This window comes from Pelodiscus sinensis, chromosome 1 (assembly GCF_049634645.1).
Source record: "Pelodiscus sinensis isolate JC-2024 chromosome 1, ASM4963464v1, whole genome shotgun sequence".
NCBI classification, from domain to species: Eukaryota; Metazoa; Chordata; order Testudines; family Trionychidae; genus Pelodiscus; species Pelodiscus sinensis.
Window position 1 is genome coordinate 287,648,334 of NC_134711.1, and position 19,437 is coordinate 287,667,770.

The following is a 19,437-nucleotide window of genomic DNA, read 5'->3' on the forward strand; positions in this document are numbered from 1 at the left end:
ACTGTTGGAGTCTATGTAGGAACAGTGTCCCAGAGAGCTTATGCAAGCTTCTTGAAGCAAGGATTGCATTTTTGTTCTGTCTGTATAGTGCTTCATACAGTGAGGCCCTGACTCAGACCTCTAAGCATTATCACAATAATCAAGTTTTATGTGCAGAAGAACCTGTAATTAGTTTTTCACTAATCTGTGTGGCTCATCGCAAGCATTCTAAATATAGGTGTCTAACACTAACATGTTTACAAAATATACCACAGATCATTCAGTGTTTACTTTGTTTAAAATTAAATTATGCTTGTCAAATGTACAGAACAAAACATGCTGTGGTGCAGTAGGATTGATATTTTTAAATTATTTTTGTGTGTTTACTCAGGCTGGATGCTGCTGAATTTCCTCTATACTAAGTCAATAACATTATTTTTAATGTATGCCTAGTTATAAATATATCCTCAATTTTTTTTCTTTTGTCTTCTTCTCCAGACAGGATTCCTGGAAAACATCAACTTGGAATGATAAGAAGCACAAATGATGAAGACAGTCATATTTTTTCCAGTAGTTATGTCAGTGGTCAAACACAAGTCCAGCCCAAAGATAGAGACTTTCTTCTTGATCAAAATCTAAAAGAAGAGCTGACTCTTACTGCTCCTTATTCTTGTGCACCTGCTAGCTGCTCATTGCAAAAAGATGGCAGCCCCATTGATATGGAGGTTCTTGCCCCCCTCAAGAAGAGTGACTCTGTTTATTGGCGTTTATCAGGCATTGCTACTGCTGCAAGCACTACGGACAAGGATAGAACTACTTTTTCTGGCCCTTATTCAAGCGGCCGAACATCAGTCCAACTTAAAATCCAAAATCTTCTTCCTGATTCAATTCTTAAAAAAAATATTATTATAACTCCAACTCCTAGTGGTCCCGCCAGCTTTCCATTACACAAATGTCGTAAATCATTTCACATGCAGGTTCTTGGCTTACCAAAGGATGAGCCTGTTTGTTTTACTTTACCAAAGTTTAACTTTGGGAGTTTAGCTGTGTCCTCTTCTCATCCATTACCTTTGATCGCAACTTTTAGAAAACCAGTTGTTTCTCTGTATAACTGTCAAAAACTCACTACCCAGTTCACCAACAGTGTGAGAGAGAGCATACAGAGTGCAGTTAATACAGTGATATTGTCTGATAATGATTTGCCAGTAATTTCACAAAGAAAGCCTGAAAGACAGATTATCATAGGTAATGTATTTATGTCAAATTATAATTCACTTTTGTCTGTGAATGATTTTTACTAAAAGCATTCTTCTTTACAGAAAAAAAACTCTGCAATTTGTCTGTGAACTTTACATTCTTGTTTAAGAACTAGAAAATGTAAAATTGTGGCTAGTAATAACAAAACTAACTTCATTTTTTTAAAAAATGTTAACAGCAGGTAACAATTTATATTAGGATACGTTAAAATCCTTAATATAAAGAAAGTGTTTAAAGCCCCATTACTTGAGACTTTGAAAAACTTACCCTTAATCCTGTAGTGGGATCCATGAAATACAGTCCCAGCACCTGTAGGGTATGTCTAGACTACATGCCTCTGCCAACAGAGGCATGTAAACGAGGCTACCTGACAGTCAAAGAAGCCAGGATTAAAATAAACATGGCTGTCACGCAGTGCCGGCTCAGCTGATTGTCGGCACAGCGCACAAGTCAAGATGTGGATCGGTTGACAGGGGGAAGCCTTTGTTGACCACTCCCTTATGCCTCGTGAAACAAGGTTTACAGGAGCGGTCGACAAAGGCTTCCCCTGTCAACCCATCCACGTCTTGACTCGTGTGCTGTGCCGACGGCCAGCTGAGCCGGCACAGCATGGCGGCCATGTTTATTTTAATGAAGCCGGGGACTTAAATCCCAGCTTCTTTGACGATGTCGGGTAGCCTAGTTTACATGCCTCTGTCAGCAGAGGCATGTAGTCTAGACATACGCGTAGAGTCCTTCTAGGTCTAGTTCATTGTAGCCCCGAATCTTGTGTAGTCACTGGATGCTTATTTTGGAATAAGCAATTTCGGAATAAATACTCTGAAATATCTTATTTCAAGATAGCAGGTCTATACTACAAATGCCCGTCAAATTAGCGCTTAGCTATTTTGAAATGGAGCGTCCACATTGATTGGATACTGAATCGCATTTAAGGCCATCTGGAAGAACATCAGGTAGGGCATCAAGACAGCAGTTACTTCCTGGAGCTGCTGCCTAAGGCTATCTGAGGCTCGTGCTTAAAGGAACCCTCCCCCCTTTATAGCTGTGTCTCGGGGTTCTGGATTCTCCTGTGCCAGCAGATTACTTGGGGTTGGGAGGCTGCCTGGCACGCTGTCCATGGGAGCAGGTGCTGCCCTGAGTGTATGGGTATACCCGTGTGGCACTCCCGAGTGTGTGTCCACCTTCTTCTGGTGGCTTGTGGTGGGAGAGTGTCCCACCTGGTGTCAAGAGTGTGGCAGGCCTCCCGGGAGCCTGTGAGCAATAGCACAAGGGTCCTCTGGTGCAGCTTTCTGGGCCTGTGTGCCCCAGACTGCTGTTTCCCATACATGCCTGTGCACAGGCTGCAGTATGATCCCCAGGCTACAAAGGATGATCAAGGAGCACACCCCAGCCCTCTCCACCCACCACCTCCACCTTGAATGTATAGGGAAAGTATTGGTACTCAGTTGATGTGCCTTCTCTGGCTGCGGACAATGCCTGGGAGACGTGAAGGGCACGGGGTAGTGGCTCCAGGGTCAGCATGATGATGGTGCTGGCCTCATCTGGCTCCTCTTCCTCCTCCGCTACATCTCCGCCACCCTCCCTGGAGACAAGGAGCATCTCCAGCCATAGTCCAGCCACTACCTGAGGGTGGGGGAGAGGGGGGGAGGACTGATCCACCCCCTAGGATGTGGCACAGGTCAGAGAAATAGAAGTAGGTGTGGGGGTTCAGCCCTGGAGCAGGAGCTGTGCTCCCTGGCCTTGGTATAGACCTGGCAGAGCTCCTCGACCTTCATCCACACCTGCTCCTGTGTGCAAATGTGACCCTTTGTGCCCAGGCTCTCAGCCATGAGGCCACAGACATCCACATTCCTGCATCTGGTGTGGAGATCCTGGATGTTTCCCTCCTCATCCCAGACCTCAGTGAGTTGCTCATTTTGCCCTATGCTAGGCAGTGGCAGCTACTGGGTGGCTCAGATCTGTCAGGACCAGCTTCCTGCTACAGGCCCTTTCCGTTCTGCCTGCAGCTTTAAGGGCTGCAGGGGAAGGGATGATATAGAATTCTGATGAGTGTGGACAGAGCAGACCAGCAGGGCACCTGTGGGATTTCCTGAAGGCCCCTTATTTTGAAATAACTCTAGCTGCTGTGTCTACACGCACAGTATTCCAAAATAGCTATTTCAGAATAGGTATTATTCCTCATGGAATGAGGTTTAGAGAAACTGGAATAAATCACCTGTTATTTTGAAATTGTTTTGAAATAACGGGCTTGCTGTGTAGATGCTCGCAAAGTTATTTTGGAATAATATCTGTTATTCCAAAATAACATTGCTATGTAGACGTACCCTAATAGTTTTCAGGATCAGCCATGTTACCAGGAACCTTAGGCTAAGACTTTCCTGTAAGTCTAAAGAACTGAGAAGTAATCTTTGATTAGAAGAAGATGAATGTATCCCCCTACAAATGATTTCCTTTGCTTCTTTGAAAGACTGGCACTAGAGAACCAAATTTCTTCCAGTATTCTGCATCTAAGTAAATAACATGTTTAATAAAACTATGGTGCAGCAGTGCCTGCTCTGTAGTTAAAACTGTATTACAGCATAACTTTAAACCTTTTTATATAAAATATCTATCTGAATTAGCAAAAAACAAAACATAGAATATAAACCAATTTTATATTAACTACTAAATAGTAGTGGGTAACCCCCTATGAAAGTGTGTCAAGTCTCTGCTGATGGCTGATCTAGAAAAGGGTGAGCAATTCACAGAGGGGAAGTAAGTAAGCCTTAAGGATCACTAATTTTTTGTACAAATGAAGATGTAGGAATTAGACCTGATTCTAGGACTGATCAGACAGTCCAGTTTTAATATTTCTTTGTGGTACTTTATAGACTTGGCATTTTGTGACCTGAAATATTGTAAGTCTTTTAATGTGTGTGTTTTTTTTTTTTTTTTTTTTTTAACTGGAGAAGGGCAGAAAAAGATGTAGTAAGTAGTAATCTCCCATGATGTTAAAACATTTGATAGGGTTATTTCAAGAGTTGTATAGAACATTAAAATGAGTACATACTGTAATCAAATAGCTATAGTATATTGTCATTAAACTGATCGTACAATCTATAGCTCAGAATTAATACCAATATATATTTCCACCAAACAAATAGGCACTCAACTTTCATTGTAAATATAACACACCAGCCAACACACATGAATATTTTAATTCTGTGATTTTTACATTAAAATGCTTCCAAGTGTGGTCCATTACCAATTAAATAAGTAACGCATTTACATAACATTTTCTGAATGTTACAGAAGAAGTGGGTTGTGCCCACAAGAGCTCACGATATCATCTACTTTTTTTGTTAGTCTCTAAGGTGCTACGACACTATAGGTTTTTTTTTCAAGTTTTTACAGAAGAACATAGTTTGCAGCCACCATGTGCAGTTTTATCCCCTAGTTCATTTGTCCTAGTACAAAACTATTTACAGAATTATGGAACATGAAACCATATCAACTCTATATTAATCATATGAACACATAACCATTAATGTGGTTGTGGCATGGGGGCTGTACGTTGGTTGTATGAAAGGGGCGGAGATGAGCGTTGTTGGTGGAAGGGAGGTAGTTGAGGTTGAGAGAGAAACTGATGAGTGGTATGCCTATGGGCTGTTGAGTGACATAGATGCATATTTCCTTTCTTATGGTTTACATTGGCTAGAAATACAGTGCATCAATCTTACTAAGGGAATATAGGTATGTGTTTTTTTTTTTTTTTTAAATGACTCCTGGGAATACTAACAAAATAGTGTAACTGAAATTTCAGATCGCATAAATGACAAATAGGGAACTGAATTTCTTATTATAGAGAAGCTTGCATGTGTCACAGGAGAGCTATGTCCCTTTATGCTGCTCTGGTATTGTAAAGGGACCTTAAAAGTAAATACTGACTTGATGGTCCTTTTATTTGTAAAGGGTTATAGAATTGGGTTAGTCAGTTTAATACATTCCTCACTTACCTCTTCTACCACCACTTCCAACTTTTTCAGAAATGGCTTTGGAGGAGAAAATGAGAAAAGCTAACTCATTGGAACCTATTTTAGAAGGTGATGAGGGAAAAGAAACTTTTACAAACAGTTTAAAGCTGTATGCTAATGGAGAGAGAAAAAAAGTGTCTTACTCAGGTAGGGGGTAAAATATATATACATTATATTTATTAAACTATGTACAACACTGTAGAGGCAATTCTGTAATGGCAATATGAAGGATGAAGAGCAGTCTTATGATTAACTCCCGGGGCTCGTCTACATTGGCCCCTTTTCCGGAAGGGGCATGGTAATTTTTGAAATCGCAATAGAGAAATGCGCGGGGGATTTAAATATCCCCCGCGGCATTTAAATAAAAATGTCCGCCGCTTTTTTCCGGCTTTTAGAAAAGAGCGTCTACACTGGCCCCGATCCTCCGGAAAAAGCGCCCTTTTCCGGAGGATCTTATTCCTACTTTGAAGTAGGAATAAGATCCTCCGGAAAAGGGCGCTTTTTCCGGGGGATCGGGGCCAGTGTAGATGCTCTTTTCTGGCTTTTCTAAAAGCCGGAAAAAAGCGGCGGACATTTTTATTTAAATGCCGCGGGGGATATTTAAATCCCCCGCGCATTTCCCTATTGCGATTTCAAAAATTACCATGCCCCTTCCGGAAAAGGGGCCAATGTAGACATAGCCCCATAGTGTATACAGGCCCTTGGGCAAAGTGTGGGGTGTATGTGGCTCCATGCTCCTAGAAGGGGCAGGCAGTCAGCCCTCTGCCTCCTGGAGCGCACTGGGCCCACTCCCACCCCAGGCCTCAGAGCCGCATAGTGCTCCAACACAGATTTAAAGGGCCTCAGGCTCCAGCCACTGCTGCTACCACTACTGCTGCAGCAGGACTGGGAGCCCTGGGCCCCTTTGAATTGCCCAGCTCTGGGACAATTGCCCCTTTTGCTCCTCTTCCCCCGTTGGCAGGCCTGACTGCGTGTCATTTTTAAGGGGAGAATGCAATGAATGTTCTAATAATACATTATAATGGATGTTCTAACAATAAATAATAGAAATGTATAAGTACATTAACAGTAACATTCAGAGTAAGTTTTTAACTGTTTCCTTAACTCACCATATTAGGTTTTGGGATTGTAGGGTCTTAAACTAGTGAGTGAGAATCCATTTGGGCTGGTAACAGTAAGAGTGGTAGAAAGCTTTTCTAACCATAACTGAAATTCATCCCAGGCTTGTACCAGAGGTTGAGCTTCCCAGAATTAAAGCCCTCAATCAGCTGCCACTTCTGAAAATTTTGGCTTTAGTGGTTTTTCTAAACAGAACAAAAAATGTCAGTCTCTTTAACATCATCTGTTGTGGGTTGAAGGTATAGATGGACCTGAATAAAATGCTCCCAAATCTTATGAAAATTCTGCTCCAGATCCAAACTTCATTGCTTAGGCCCTTTTATCAACAAATGAAACCCATTCTGCTGCTCCCCCCTTAAAAAAAAAAAAAAAAAAAAAAAGTTGAATAAATATAAACATCAAATTCTGCAGCATTTGCCCAGGCATTGATATAATACTGACTTACGTTGAGAAATTTTGCCTGAAAAAGGCCTGACAGCACATGGAAATATTTGACTATAAATTTGGGATCTACATAATGAAGCTTTAGTTTTTTATTTCCTAATATCAATGTTTATTTACTTGTTTGACTACATATATTTTTTTTAATTATAGAACCAAATCATACCTTTGATCATACTGTAAAGGGTATCCAGGGATTTGGATACCAGAATACATTAAGTGAGGAGGCTGAACAAGAACAACTGATGGCCAGGTCCAGAATAGCAGTTTTGTATTGTTCAATGCATAGAAGAACTGAACTTAATCTTAAGGTATATCTTTTAAAAATTACAGCTGCACTCTCCATATGACTATCCTTAATGGTCAACTACTGTTTTCATTATAAACAGAGTTTCCCTAAGATTCATAACTTGGCCTTCTGAATGTTCATCCAATTGGAATCTGGTATAACATTTCTGATATATCGCCACTTTTTAAAAACTAAAAATTGCTAAAATCATAGAACTGGGAGGAACCTCAAGAGGTTATCAAATCCAGTCTCCTGCATCATGGTAAGACCAAGTGTCATAGACTATCCCTGTCTAATCTTTGTCTAACCTGTTCTTAAAAATTTCTTAATTATGGAGATTCCACAACCTCCCTAGGCAATTTATTTCAATGTTTAGCCATCCTGCCAGTAAGGAAATTTTTCCTAAACCTCCCTTGCTGCAGTTTAAACCCATTGCTGTTTGTCCTATCATCAAAGGTTAAGGAGAATAATTTTTATCTCTTCTCCTTGTAACAGCCTTTTAGATACTTGAAAACTCCTATCATGTCCCCTCTCAGTCTTCTCTTTTCCAAACTAAACAATCCCAATTATTCCAATCTTCCCTCATAGGTCATGTTTTCTAAAACTTTAATAATTTTTATTGCTCTTCAGTGGACCTTCTCCAATTTGTCCACATTTTTCCTGAAATGTGGTTTCCAGAACTGGCCCACATAATCCAACTGAAGCCTAATCAGCACAGAGAAGAGTGGAAGAATTACTTCTCATGACTTCCTTACAGCACCCCTGTTAATACATCCCAGAATGATGTTTGCTTTTTTAATTTTCAAGTGTCACGCTGGCTCATATTTAGCTTGTGGTCCACTATGACCCCTAAATCCCTTTCTGTACTCCTTCCTAGAAAGTCATTTCCCATTTTGTATGTGTGTAAGTGATTATTGTTTGGCCTATGCACTACAGCTTGAAACAATTTAATAAATTTCAGCTATAAGAAAGATTCCTTCCAGTATATCCTACTCCTTATCATAACTACTATGATAGCACAAGAGTCTGCTAGATGACCAGGCACTGCTGTGGTCTTAAAAACAATAATGGAGTCCTTTGATGATAGATGTATTCTCAGAACCTGATTCTGATAACAGTTTTCAAGTACAGGCAGTCCCCGGGTTACCTACAAGATAGGGACTGTAGGCTTGTTCTTAAGTTGAATTTGTATGCAAGTCGGAACTGGTACATATTGTAGGGGAAACTCTAGCCAAACATTTCTCCAGAGCTCAGTTTTATTCTCCCACACCTCACTTCCCTCAGTCCTTTATTCTCAAGCTGAGGTGTCTGCTGAGAAAAGCCGCTCCGCGTCTCCCTGGTCTGCTGGGGGGGGGGGGGGGGGAGGGGGCGCTAGCTTCGCGTCTCCCTGGTCTACTGGGGGGGGGGAAGCAGCTAGTAAGGGGTTGCCTCACCCGGTTTGTAAGTACATGGATCCGACTTACATCGGATCCCTAACCCGGGGACTGCCTATACATAAAAAGTAATTAGGATGAGAATAGGCAAAAAGCAATGGGCTTAAATTGCAGCAAGGGAGGTTTAGTATGAACATTAGGAAAAACCTTCTGTCAGGACAGTTAAGTGTGGGAATAAATTGCCTATGGAGGTTGTGGAATCTCACTCATTAAAGGTTTTTAAGAGCAGGTTAGACAAACACCTGTCAGGAATAATCTAGTTCTGCCTTGAGTGCAGAAAACTGGATTAGACAACCTGAGGTCTCTTTGGTCATATCTACACTAGGAAACTATTTCAAAATAACTAAATTTGATTTAATAACTCCTGATTTTAGAAAATTGAAATAGCTTATCCCCCATTATGGGGAAGCCTTGAAATTAGTCTGAGGCAGGCTCTATTATTGTGGACGTGCTACCTAGACTTAGCGTCCCAGGAAGCACTGGGGAGCAACTACTTCAAAGTATACTAGGGTATGTCTACACTACCCAGCTAGTTCGAACTAGCGGGGTAATGTAGGCATACTGCAATTGCAAATGAAGCCCGGGATTTGAATTTCCCGGGCTTCATTTGCATAAGCGGGGCGCCGCCATTTTTAAATCCCCGTTCGTTCGAACCCCGTGCCGCGCGGCTACACGCAGCACGAACTAGGTAGTTCGTACTAGGCTTCTTAGTTTGAACTACCGTTACTCCTCGTGGAATGAGGAGTAACGGTAGTTCGAACTAGGAAGCCTAGTACGAACTACCTAGTTCGTGCTGCGTGTAGCCGCGCGGCACGGGGTTCGAACGAACGGGGATTTAAAAATGGCGGCGCCCCGCTTATGCAAATGAAGCCCGGGAAATTCAAATCCCGGGCTTCATTTGCAATTGCGGTATGCCTACATTACCCCGCTAGTTCGAACTAGTGGGGTAGTGTAGCTATACCCCTAGGGAGTTATTTCGAAATAGCAGCAGCAGAGCATCCACATTACTGATATTTTGAAATAACTATTTCAAAATTAGCTTTATTCCCCGAGGAAAGCAGGAATACAGATTTTGAAATAACCAGACCATTATTTTGAAATAATGGGCTTGGTAGGGTGTTCGTTCCACTTATTATTTCAACATAAGGGGGGTTATTTCAAAATAACTCCCCAGTGTAGACCAGGGCTTCCAGTCCTGCACTTCTCTGAGTCTATGTATCCATCAGTGGAGTCATGTTACTGATATGTCTAAATATTTTTTTAACGATAAATCTTTTAAATTAAGTCTTGGTGGAACCTGTTCTCAGGTCTTTTTTCCTCTTGATAAAAGATACTGATTATTATATAGTTAATAAAAATTATTACTGCATATGTCTTCTAGGGCTATTTCCTGACTATTCTTCCAGACCTGACACCTTTAGTCAACACTTTGGTGTATCTTAACCTGTCATTTAATGATTTACATTTCTTTCCCAGAGAGGTATGTACCAGTTATTTTCCTTATTGTTTTTAAGAGTAAAATTGTCCTCCTGAATTTTTAAAATGTACTGTTAAACTAAACATAAAAGATTAACCTTTTAAACCAGAGTGATTTTAATAAGAGATGCAAATTGCATAACACAGATATTAGAAATACTTCATTCTTTTCTGGTTATTTATGGGATGGTAAGAATCAGTGTAAGTTTGGGAAGATTCCAAAATATTTCTGCATCTGTATCTAAAAGTCTCTGTCTCATTTTGCTTTATGCCAGTGTCACATAGTTGATGTCAGTGGAAAATTACTCCTGATTTAAACTTATCCTCATTTATGGAGCACCAATTTCTGTGTTGATACTAATATTAAACACACACAAGTATTCTAAAGGAACCTTAATTCTGGCATTTCCTAACTTATGAGTGCTTGACTCATTAAAGTTGCTTGTGCAATCTTCATTCAGCTCTCTTGTGAATTTGCTATGAGCCAGTCCTCAACTACAAGATCACTTTTTCCACAGGATCCATTCCTTCTTTCAGTGCACAGGATGGATAATACTCACCTAATAAGCAGCAAGTCATTGTTCAATTTGTGGCTTCAGGCTTTATTTACTGCATATTATTCAAATTCTACTCTGAAGTCTGAAATACTAATTTTCTCGGGGGCTTTGTACAGTGCTCAGAATTATAGTGTAACAGTTGTGACTTAATTTTCACCACACTTCCATGAGATAAGTGGATATTTATTATCCCAGTTCTGCAGATGGAGAACTGAGGCACAAAGAGATTGAAGTCCAAACTATTCACTATAATTCTGAGACCCCAGTTTGAGATCTTGGCACCTGATTTTTTCATAGCACTTACTGTTATATAGCACTGTGTATATGTATTTCCAAAACACAGCTCCCATTGACTTCAGTTGCAGCTGTTAGTGCTGTGTGTACACATCTGCACACAAGGCCTTCAGTTTCATGTAGGACACCTAGAAAACGAACACAAAACTAGTGACCACCTGATAAAACTTTGATTAAAGTGATTTGCCCAGTATCACATAGAGCTCTGTGGCAGGGGCAAGAGTAAAATCAATTTCTTCAGGGCAGCATTCAGTTCCCTTAACCATTTCTATTCTACTCTGAATTGATAAGGCCTCAGCTGAAGTATTGGGGGTCCAGTTCTGGGGGCCACATTCAGGAAAGATGTGGATACATTGGAGAAACTCCAGAGAAGAGCAACAAAAATATTAAAGGTCTAAAAATATGACCTATAAGGAAAGATTGAAAAATGAGGTTTGTTTAGTCTGGAGAAGAGAAAACTGGGGGAGGGAAGGCTGGGGGAGGGGATGCATGGATTCATAGAAGATTAGGGTTGGAAGAGATCTCAGCAGGTCATCTGATCCAATCCCCTGCTCAAAGCAGGACCAACCCTATCTAAATCATTCCAGGCTTTCTCAAGCCTGAGCTTAAAAACCTCCAGGGATAGAGATTCTACCTCCTCCCTAGGCAACCCATTCCAGTATTTCACCACCTTCTAGCTGAAACAAGTATTCAATCTAGACCTTTCACATTGCAACTTGAGACCATTACTTGTTCTCTCATCTATCATTACAGAGAATATTCTGGCTCCATCTTCTTTGGTATCACGATTCAGGTAGTTGAAAGCTGCTATCAAATTCCCCCTCCTTCTGCTCTTCTGCAGACAAAATAAGACCAGTTCCTTCTGCCTCTCCTCTTAAATCGTGTGCTCCAGCCCCCTAATCATTTTCATTCCCTTCTGCTGGACTCTCTCCAATTTGTCCACATCCTTTCTGTAACTGGTAGGGGGCAGGTGGAGCAGAATTGGACACAGTACTCCAAATGTGGCTTCACCAGTGCTCAATAAAAGGGACTAATCACTTTCCTTGTTCTGCTGGCAGTACTCCTACTAATGAAACCCAGTATGCCATTAGCTTACTCGACAACAAGAGCACACCGTTGATTCATATCCATCTTCACATCCAATGTAATCCCCAGGTCCTTTTCTGCAGAACTATCATTTAGCCAGTAAGTCCCTAGCCTTCAGCAGTGTCCTAAGTGCAAGACTCTACACTTGTCCTTGATGAACTTCAACAGATTTGTTTTGGGGCCCAGTCCTCCAATTTGTCTGTCACTCTGGACCCTACCCTCTAACATACCTACTTCTCCCCCCATCTTAGCATCATCCACAAACTTGCTGAGGGTACAATACATCTCATCACTGAGATCATTAATGTAGATGTTGAACAAAACTGGCCCCAGGCCCAGAGGAATATTTCAGGGGTCAGATACAGGCTGCCAATTAAACATTAAGCCATTGATCCCTACTCACTGAGTAAAACTATCTAGCCAACTTTCTGTCCAGCTTATAGTACATTTATCTAAGCCATACTTCTTTAACTTGCTGGCAAGAGTACTGTGGGAGATTGAATCAGAACTTTGGCTAAAGTCAAAGTTTATCATGCCCACTGCTTTTCCCATATCCCCAGAGCCAGTTATCTCATTATAGAAGGCAATTAGGTTGGTCAGGTCTGAGTTGCCCTTTGTGAATCCATGTTGACTGTTCCTGATCACCTTCCTCTCCTCCAAGAATATCAAAATTGATTACTTGAGGACCTACTCCATGATTTTTCCAGGGACCGAGGTGAGGCTAACCAGTCTATAGTTCCTCAGATTCTCCTCCTTCCCTTTTTTGAAGATGGGCACTATATTTCCTTTTTCCAATTGTCTAACCATTTGCTTTTCTCTACTCTTTGGATCGCCAAGAGTTTTCAGAGATAATGGCTAATAGCTCTGCAATCAAATCATCCAACTCTCTCAGCACCTTGGGATGCATTAGATCTGGCCCCATGGACTTGTTTTTAATCTGTTCTTTCACTCCTGAGGGTTGCTCACCTTCTCCCCATACTTTGCTGCCCAATGCAGCAATCTCGGAGATGGACTTGTCTGTGAAGATGGAAGCAGAGACAGCGTTTGAGTACTTCTGCTTTTCCCACATCATCCTTCACTGGGTTGCCTTCCCCATCCAATAAGGGTGCCATACTCTCCCTGACCACCTTCTTGGTGCTAACAGACTTATAAAATCTTTCTTGTTATCCTTCACAATCCTTGCTAGCTGCAACTCCAGTTGTGCTTGGGCCTTTCTGATTACACCCCTGTATGCTTGAGCAATATTTCTCCTCCCTAGTCATCTGTCCAAGTTTCCACTTCTTTTTGTGTTTAAGCTCCCTGAAGATTTCTCTGTTAAGCCAAGCTTGTTGCATGCTATATTTGCTATTCTTTCTATACATTGGGATGGCTTGTTACTGCACCCTCAATAAAACTTCTTTAAAATACAGCCAGCTCTCCTGGATTCCTTTCCCCCTCATAAAAGCCTCCTAAAGGATCCTTCCCACTAATTCCCTGAGGGAGTCAAAGTCTGATTTTCTGAATCCAGGGTCCATATTCTGTTGCTCTCCTTTCTTCCTTTGGTTGGGATTCTGAACTCAACCATCCCATGGTCACTGCTGCTCGGGTTGCCACCAACTTCTGCTTCCCCTATGAATTCTTCCTTGATTTGTGAGCAGTAGTTCAAGAAGAGCATAACCCTAGTTGGTTCATTCAGCACTTGCAACAGGAAGTTGTTCTCTCCAAAGCTCTCATTCACCAAAATACTCTCCAAAAACTTCCTGGATAGTCTGTGCACAGCTGTATTGCTCTTTCAGCAGATGTCAGGGTTATTTAAATCACTGCAGCAGGGCAATCCTTTCATTCCAGAATAAAAAGGGTTAAAAACAGCCCTGGAAGACAGCTGTCTTGGGAGTCAACCAGGGCTCAGCTAGGCCCTATAAGAAGGGCTTCTAGAGAAGAGGAGCATGTACTCTTGCTCCAGCTCTGGAGGGAGAGGGACTTGCCTGCAAGTGAGGTACCATGGAAAGAGCAGAGCTGGGGAAAGGCAGGGTGAGCCAGGGAAGCTCTGGCCTAATAAGTCCCAGGCTGAGGCCCAGCAACAGAGGCCTAAGGGATATTAGGGCTACAGGGAGGCAGCCAGGGCAGGTGAGGGCAGCAGGTCCAAGGCCTCTTACCTATGATGAGTGGCCATTTCAGACTGTAGTTTGCCCCTGAAGCAGGGGCTAGATGACCACTAGCAATTGGTCACTGAGGAAAGGTGGGTATGGAGTTCACTGAGGGGAAGGACCCCAGAGTTTGGGGGCCCTGCTGCGAGGGCAGTAGTTTGAGAGAAGAGCATCATGGTTTGGGAGAGATGTGCATCTTGATCAAAGTCAGTGGAGAACGGACAACAGCTAAGGCGTTGACTAGAAGAGGGTGCTCTGCAATTAGCTCTGAATTGAGTTAATTCCCAGAGTGACCAGCAGGAGGCACCGTGCTGTTGAGTCAACCTCACTACAGTCCCCCTTGAAAACCAGGGCCTGTGATCTGGAACCTTCCGTTTCAAGTACATTTTCAAGTATATAAAAGGTGGTTATAAGGAGAAAAGAGAGAAATTGTTGTTCTTAGTCTCTGTAGATAGGATAAGAAGCTATGGAGTTAAGGTGCAGCAAGGGAATTTTAGTTTGGACTTTAGGTAAAGCTTCCTAATTGTGAGGGTAAGCACTGGAACAAATTGTTTAGGAAGATTGTGGAATCTCCATCATTGGAGGTTTTTAATAACAGATTGGACAAATAACTGGTAGGGACAGTCTTGTTATTTTGCAATCCTGCCCTGAATGCAAGTGGCTGGACTCTTGAGATCTTTTCCAGTCTTATACTTCTATTATTCTATGAAACAATTCTTTCTCTTCCTACAGTCCCATCTCATTCATAACACACACTTCCAACCACAATAAATAAAGTAGGGTGCTTGAATACAACAACCTCCTGCACTGCATAGCCCTGATTCATCCTCGGTGTAGGTTCATCCTGTGAACTAAAAGAGGTAGGTCCTATGGAAAAATTGTATATAGTAGTGTAATTAGCCTGTATCATAATACATACACATAATGGTCAATTAAGGTTCCCTTGGCAAGTTTACTTTTGGCATTTTGAGTACTTGACTTTGCAAGTCTAATGTTCTTTTAACATTGTTTTTGTGTAATGTCCTAGGTTTTAGAAAAAAGCACTGCAAACCATTCTACTGAGGCCCACATAGGTCATTAGCAGGTTTTGAATCTTTGGATCCATCTCAAAGAGCTTTGCCACTTGAACTAGCAGAGTAACTGATATATGATAACGAACTACTGCTATGGAGCACCACTCAAGGGAGACAGCACTCTTAGTCACTGTGTTACATCAATACTTATTCACAGCAGAGGAATGGTGAAACTCCAGAGGACTGGTTTCTGTTGCAGACTTTGTGTCCACTAAAGCTCCTTCCTCCTCTGGTCTGTTCATTTCTCCCAAGCATGGTCTGTAGTACCTCATGTCTCCCAATGGTCTGCTTCCAGTCCTTCCTTTCCACACCCCTGGCTTTTCATATTAGTTTCATTCACCCTATTATCCACTCCGAGTATCTAGATGAAAAACTCAAGTAGTCAGAGAATCCTTGTCCAGCAAGCGCTACACCACCTTTTGGAGCTCCCTGCTCTAATCTCTTTCTCCAGACATTTCCAGTTTACTCTGAAACTTCATCCAATCTGTCTCTCTCCCCGAAATTGGCCTCTGGTCTCATTTCATCACCCACATTTCCCATCTCCACTGGCTGTCATTTCAGTTCCAGGCTCTTTGCCATCTCAGTGTTATTCACCCTCACATACACACCAGTCTCCTTATCTCAGTCTCTTTACCTAGCCAGCCCCACATTCCCCACATGCTATCTGTCTCCCCTTCCCTCACCTACTGGTTACCCATCCCCACCACCATTGTCCCTTCCTGTCTCCCATTCCCCTTCCTATCTGTGCCCAACCCACCCCCTAGTTCCTTCCTGACTTCCAGTCTCTGACTCCTCCGTGACAGCAAATTAAAACGCTAGAGAACCCCGGGCACTTGCCTCTCCTCTCCTCTGAATGGCTGGTCCTGGATAAGGATTAGGCCCAGAAACCATTGAAAATATTTATAAGGTACTTTAACTAAAGTAACATTGCTAATTAGCTACTGCTAATTATTAAATACAAGATTAATACCATATTAAGACCGTTTCCTTTGTTCTGTTTCTTATGGTGTCACCTACTAATGTTCAAAATGTAAAAGCTCTTATGACAGGAATCAGTATCTTTGTGGTAAACCATTTTTTTCATTATGCTTTTCCTCTAAGGTGTATAATATTAAACACTTACAAGTACTGAAGCTCCGAAACAATCCCATCAGAGAGATCCCTGATGATATCTACAAACTCAAGGCACTTAGGATCCTTAACATATCCTTCAGTTTACTATCTGCCCTTCCCACTGGGTAAGCTGTTTCACTATTAATAGATTAGATTGCAACATTTCTGTGCTCAAACAAGGATTCAGTTTTTGTGTGATCTGCTTGATGTTCCTTCATTCATTGACTCCCATGCCGGCTTTGCATATTGCACCTACAAAAATGGCTTTCTAAGAATGTGTATATATAGCAATAGATATGCATAAGCAAATATTCATCAACATAAGTAGTAGAGGCCCCACCTATGATCAGAGCCCATTTATACTAGTATCTGCCTATACACATAGGCTACGTCTACACGATCGAGCTATTTCGGGATACTGGAAGTATCCTGAATTAGCTACTCCGCATCTTCTGAGCAAGCATGTTCTTTTGAAATATAACGGACTTGCTATTCTGACATCCCTATAAATTTTGTTCCACGAGAAGTAAAGAATCTTTTGGAATAGCACTCTGTTTTGAAATTTGGTGCTGTATAGACAGTGACAAATTTCAAAATAAGCTATTTCAAAATTAACCTGAAATAAACTATGCACATTGCGTAGCTCAAATTGCATAGCTTATTTCAAGCTCCAGGTGCGGTGTAGACACAACCACAGTATGTAGACAGCTCCTGTCCATAAGAGTTAATAATATAATAGGCACAACAGGAGGGAGACAAGTGGTTTTATGCCCAATTTAAAAATGGAGAAGAATAGGCACAGAAGAAAGGCAGGAGGGGGAGAAGAGGGTATGAAGGGACATGTCCAACCAGATTGTGTAGAGTCAGGAACTGAACTGAAATGTTACATACTCTACTATCTTGGCCTTAATCAGAAGATCATCCTTCTGTCTAATGGTTTAAATTGAAAGTCTGTTTATTAAACATGAGCTGAAAGCCTGCCGTATTGCAGGGGTATAATTTGTAATATAATGAGCAAAAGCATTGTGAACAGGTGAGTGCTAACAGGGAGATTAGAGAGGGAGTTCTCCAGCTAAAGGAGAAGCAGATACAGGACTCTTGAGGGAAGTGTATGTTGTGTTTGGGGCTTTTTTGCTGTGTGCTGAGCTTGTTTGAGAGTGAGGGTTGGTGTGTGTGTGTGTGTGTGTTGTTTGTTGCCCTGAGTTTGTAAGTGAGACTTTTTTTCTCCACTTACCCTTTGCCCTCCCCCTCTCCTTCATGCTGTGACTGGCAGGTGGAAACTGTTGGCTTCTAATTAAAGTTTGAATTCTAGAAGCCTCTGCGGATTGGCTGAGCCTTGGTAGGGGGAGGGACTTTCAGGCAGTTCAGTGCCTTATAAAGCAGTGAGCAAGCAACCAAGGAGCTTGGGAACAGGTGAGTGCTAACAGGGAGTTTAGAGAGGGAGTTTGGAAGAGGAGAGGGAAGGGCGTGAGGTTCTCTTGCCTTTCTTTTTAAATCCTTTCTCCAGGACAGCAGGGATGGATGGTGATAGGTCTGCTGTTGTTACCTGCACAGTGTGTGCCATGTTTGCCTTCCTCCCGGAAGAAAGAACGGATTTCATCTGCACAAAGTGCAAGCTGGTCGCCATTTTGGAAGAAAAAATTAAAGGACTGGTGGCCCAAGTGTCAACCCTATGCTCGATCAGAGAGGATGAAGACTTCTTCGATAGAAGGCAGCGTTTAATCCTGCAAGCACGGCAGGCGGAAGAGCCAGAGAGGGCAGTACAGGACCAGGAAGAGAACTGGCAGCATGTAACTTCTAGAAGGGAAAAAAGGCCAGCACGGGAATCCCCCAATGCTATAGAGGTAAGTAATCACTTTCAGGATCTCTCCACAGGCTCTACAGTGGTGAATGCTTTGGAAGGGACCTCACAAGGAAGAAACCGCAAGAGAACACCATCTACTGGAAGGCATGGGATGTGTAGTCCTAGGGATGGGGGTTCCATGACCACCACTCCCAAAAGAAGATGGCGGGTGTTGGTGGTCGAGGACTCCCTCCTAAGAGGGACTGAGTCCGGTCTGCCTTCCAGACATGGAATCTCGAGAGGTATGCTTCATACTGGGAGCTCGAATTCAGGATGTGTCTGAGAGGCTTACCAAACTGATTAAATCTTCAGATTGCTACCCCTTCCTCTTTCTCCACGTGGGAACTAACTATACGGCCAAGAATGACCTTGAGCAGGTTACTGTGGATTATGTAGAGCTGAGAAGAAGGATCCAAGAACTCGGAGCGCAAGATGGATGAGAACACCACCTCCCTGTTGAAGGGAAAGGACTGGGCAGGGATCGTCAAATTGAGGAAGTGGTAGCGCAGGTGGTGTTGCAGAGAGGTCTTTGGTTTCTTCGACCATGGGACTCTGTTCCAGGCACAAGGATTGTTAGGAAGAGATGGGATCCACCTAACCAAGAGAGGAAGGAGCATCTTCGCAGGCAGGCTTGCCAACCTAGTGAGGAGGGCTTTAAACCAGGTTCATTGGGGGACGGTGACCAAAACCCTGAGGGGAGTGGGAAATTCGGATCCTGGGAAGAAATGCAAAGAGGAACGAGCAAGAAAGGAGGACCCCTGATTCGAATGGAGAAGATAGGGCGATTGACTGGTTATCTGAGGTTTTTGAACACTAATGTGAGAAGCCTGGGCAACAAACAGGAAGAACTGGAGGTCCTGTCCCAGTCCAAGAAATATGATTTAATTGGGATAACAGAGACTTGGTGGGATGACTCGCATGACTGAAGCGCTGTCATGGAAGGGTATAGTCTGTTCAGTAAGAACAGGCAGGAGAGAAAAGGAGGAGGAGTTACACTACGCATAAGAGAGCACTACGATTGCTCTGAACTCCAGTATAAAGAGGGAGAAAAACCTGTTGAGAGTCTATGGGTTAAGTTTAGAGGTGCAAACAACAGCAGTGATATTGTGGTTGGTGTCTGCTACAGACCACCAAATCAGGTGGATGAGGTAAATGAGGCTTTCTTTGGACAACTGGGAGAAGCTTCCAGATTGCAGGCCCTGGTTCCCGTAGGGGACTTTAATCACCTTGACATCTGTTGGGAAACCAATATGGCAGTACACAGGCAATCCAGGAAGTTTTTGGAGAATGTTGGGGATAACGTCTTGGTACAAGTGCTGAAGGATCCGACCAGGGGCC

At 42.5% G+C, this 19,437-nt stretch overlaps 1 protein-coding gene across 7 annotated transcripts in view; it reads left to right on the forward strand.

Annotated features, from left to right (window-relative positions):
- The window catches only part of LRRC63 (leucine rich repeat containing 63), a 44,531-nt gene that overhangs the window by 7,313 nt on the left and 17,781 nt on the right, over positions 1 to 19,437 (forward strand). For all 7 annotated transcript variants that reach the window (XM_075919020.1, XM_025182099.2, XM_006118008.4 and 4 more), the window contains 5 exons: positions 478 to 1,224; positions 5,262 to 5,396; positions 6,963 to 7,120; positions 9,913 to 10,011; positions 16,245 to 16,381. In XM_075919020.1, coding sequence (XP_075775135.1) covers positions 478 to 1,224; positions 5,262 to 5,396; positions 6,963 to 7,120; positions 9,913 to 10,011; positions 16,245 to 16,381 — 1,276 coding nt within the window. The remainder of the gene's footprint in view (positions 1 to 477; positions 1,225 to 5,261; positions 5,397 to 6,962; positions 7,121 to 9,912; positions 10,012 to 16,244; positions 16,382 to 19,437) is intronic.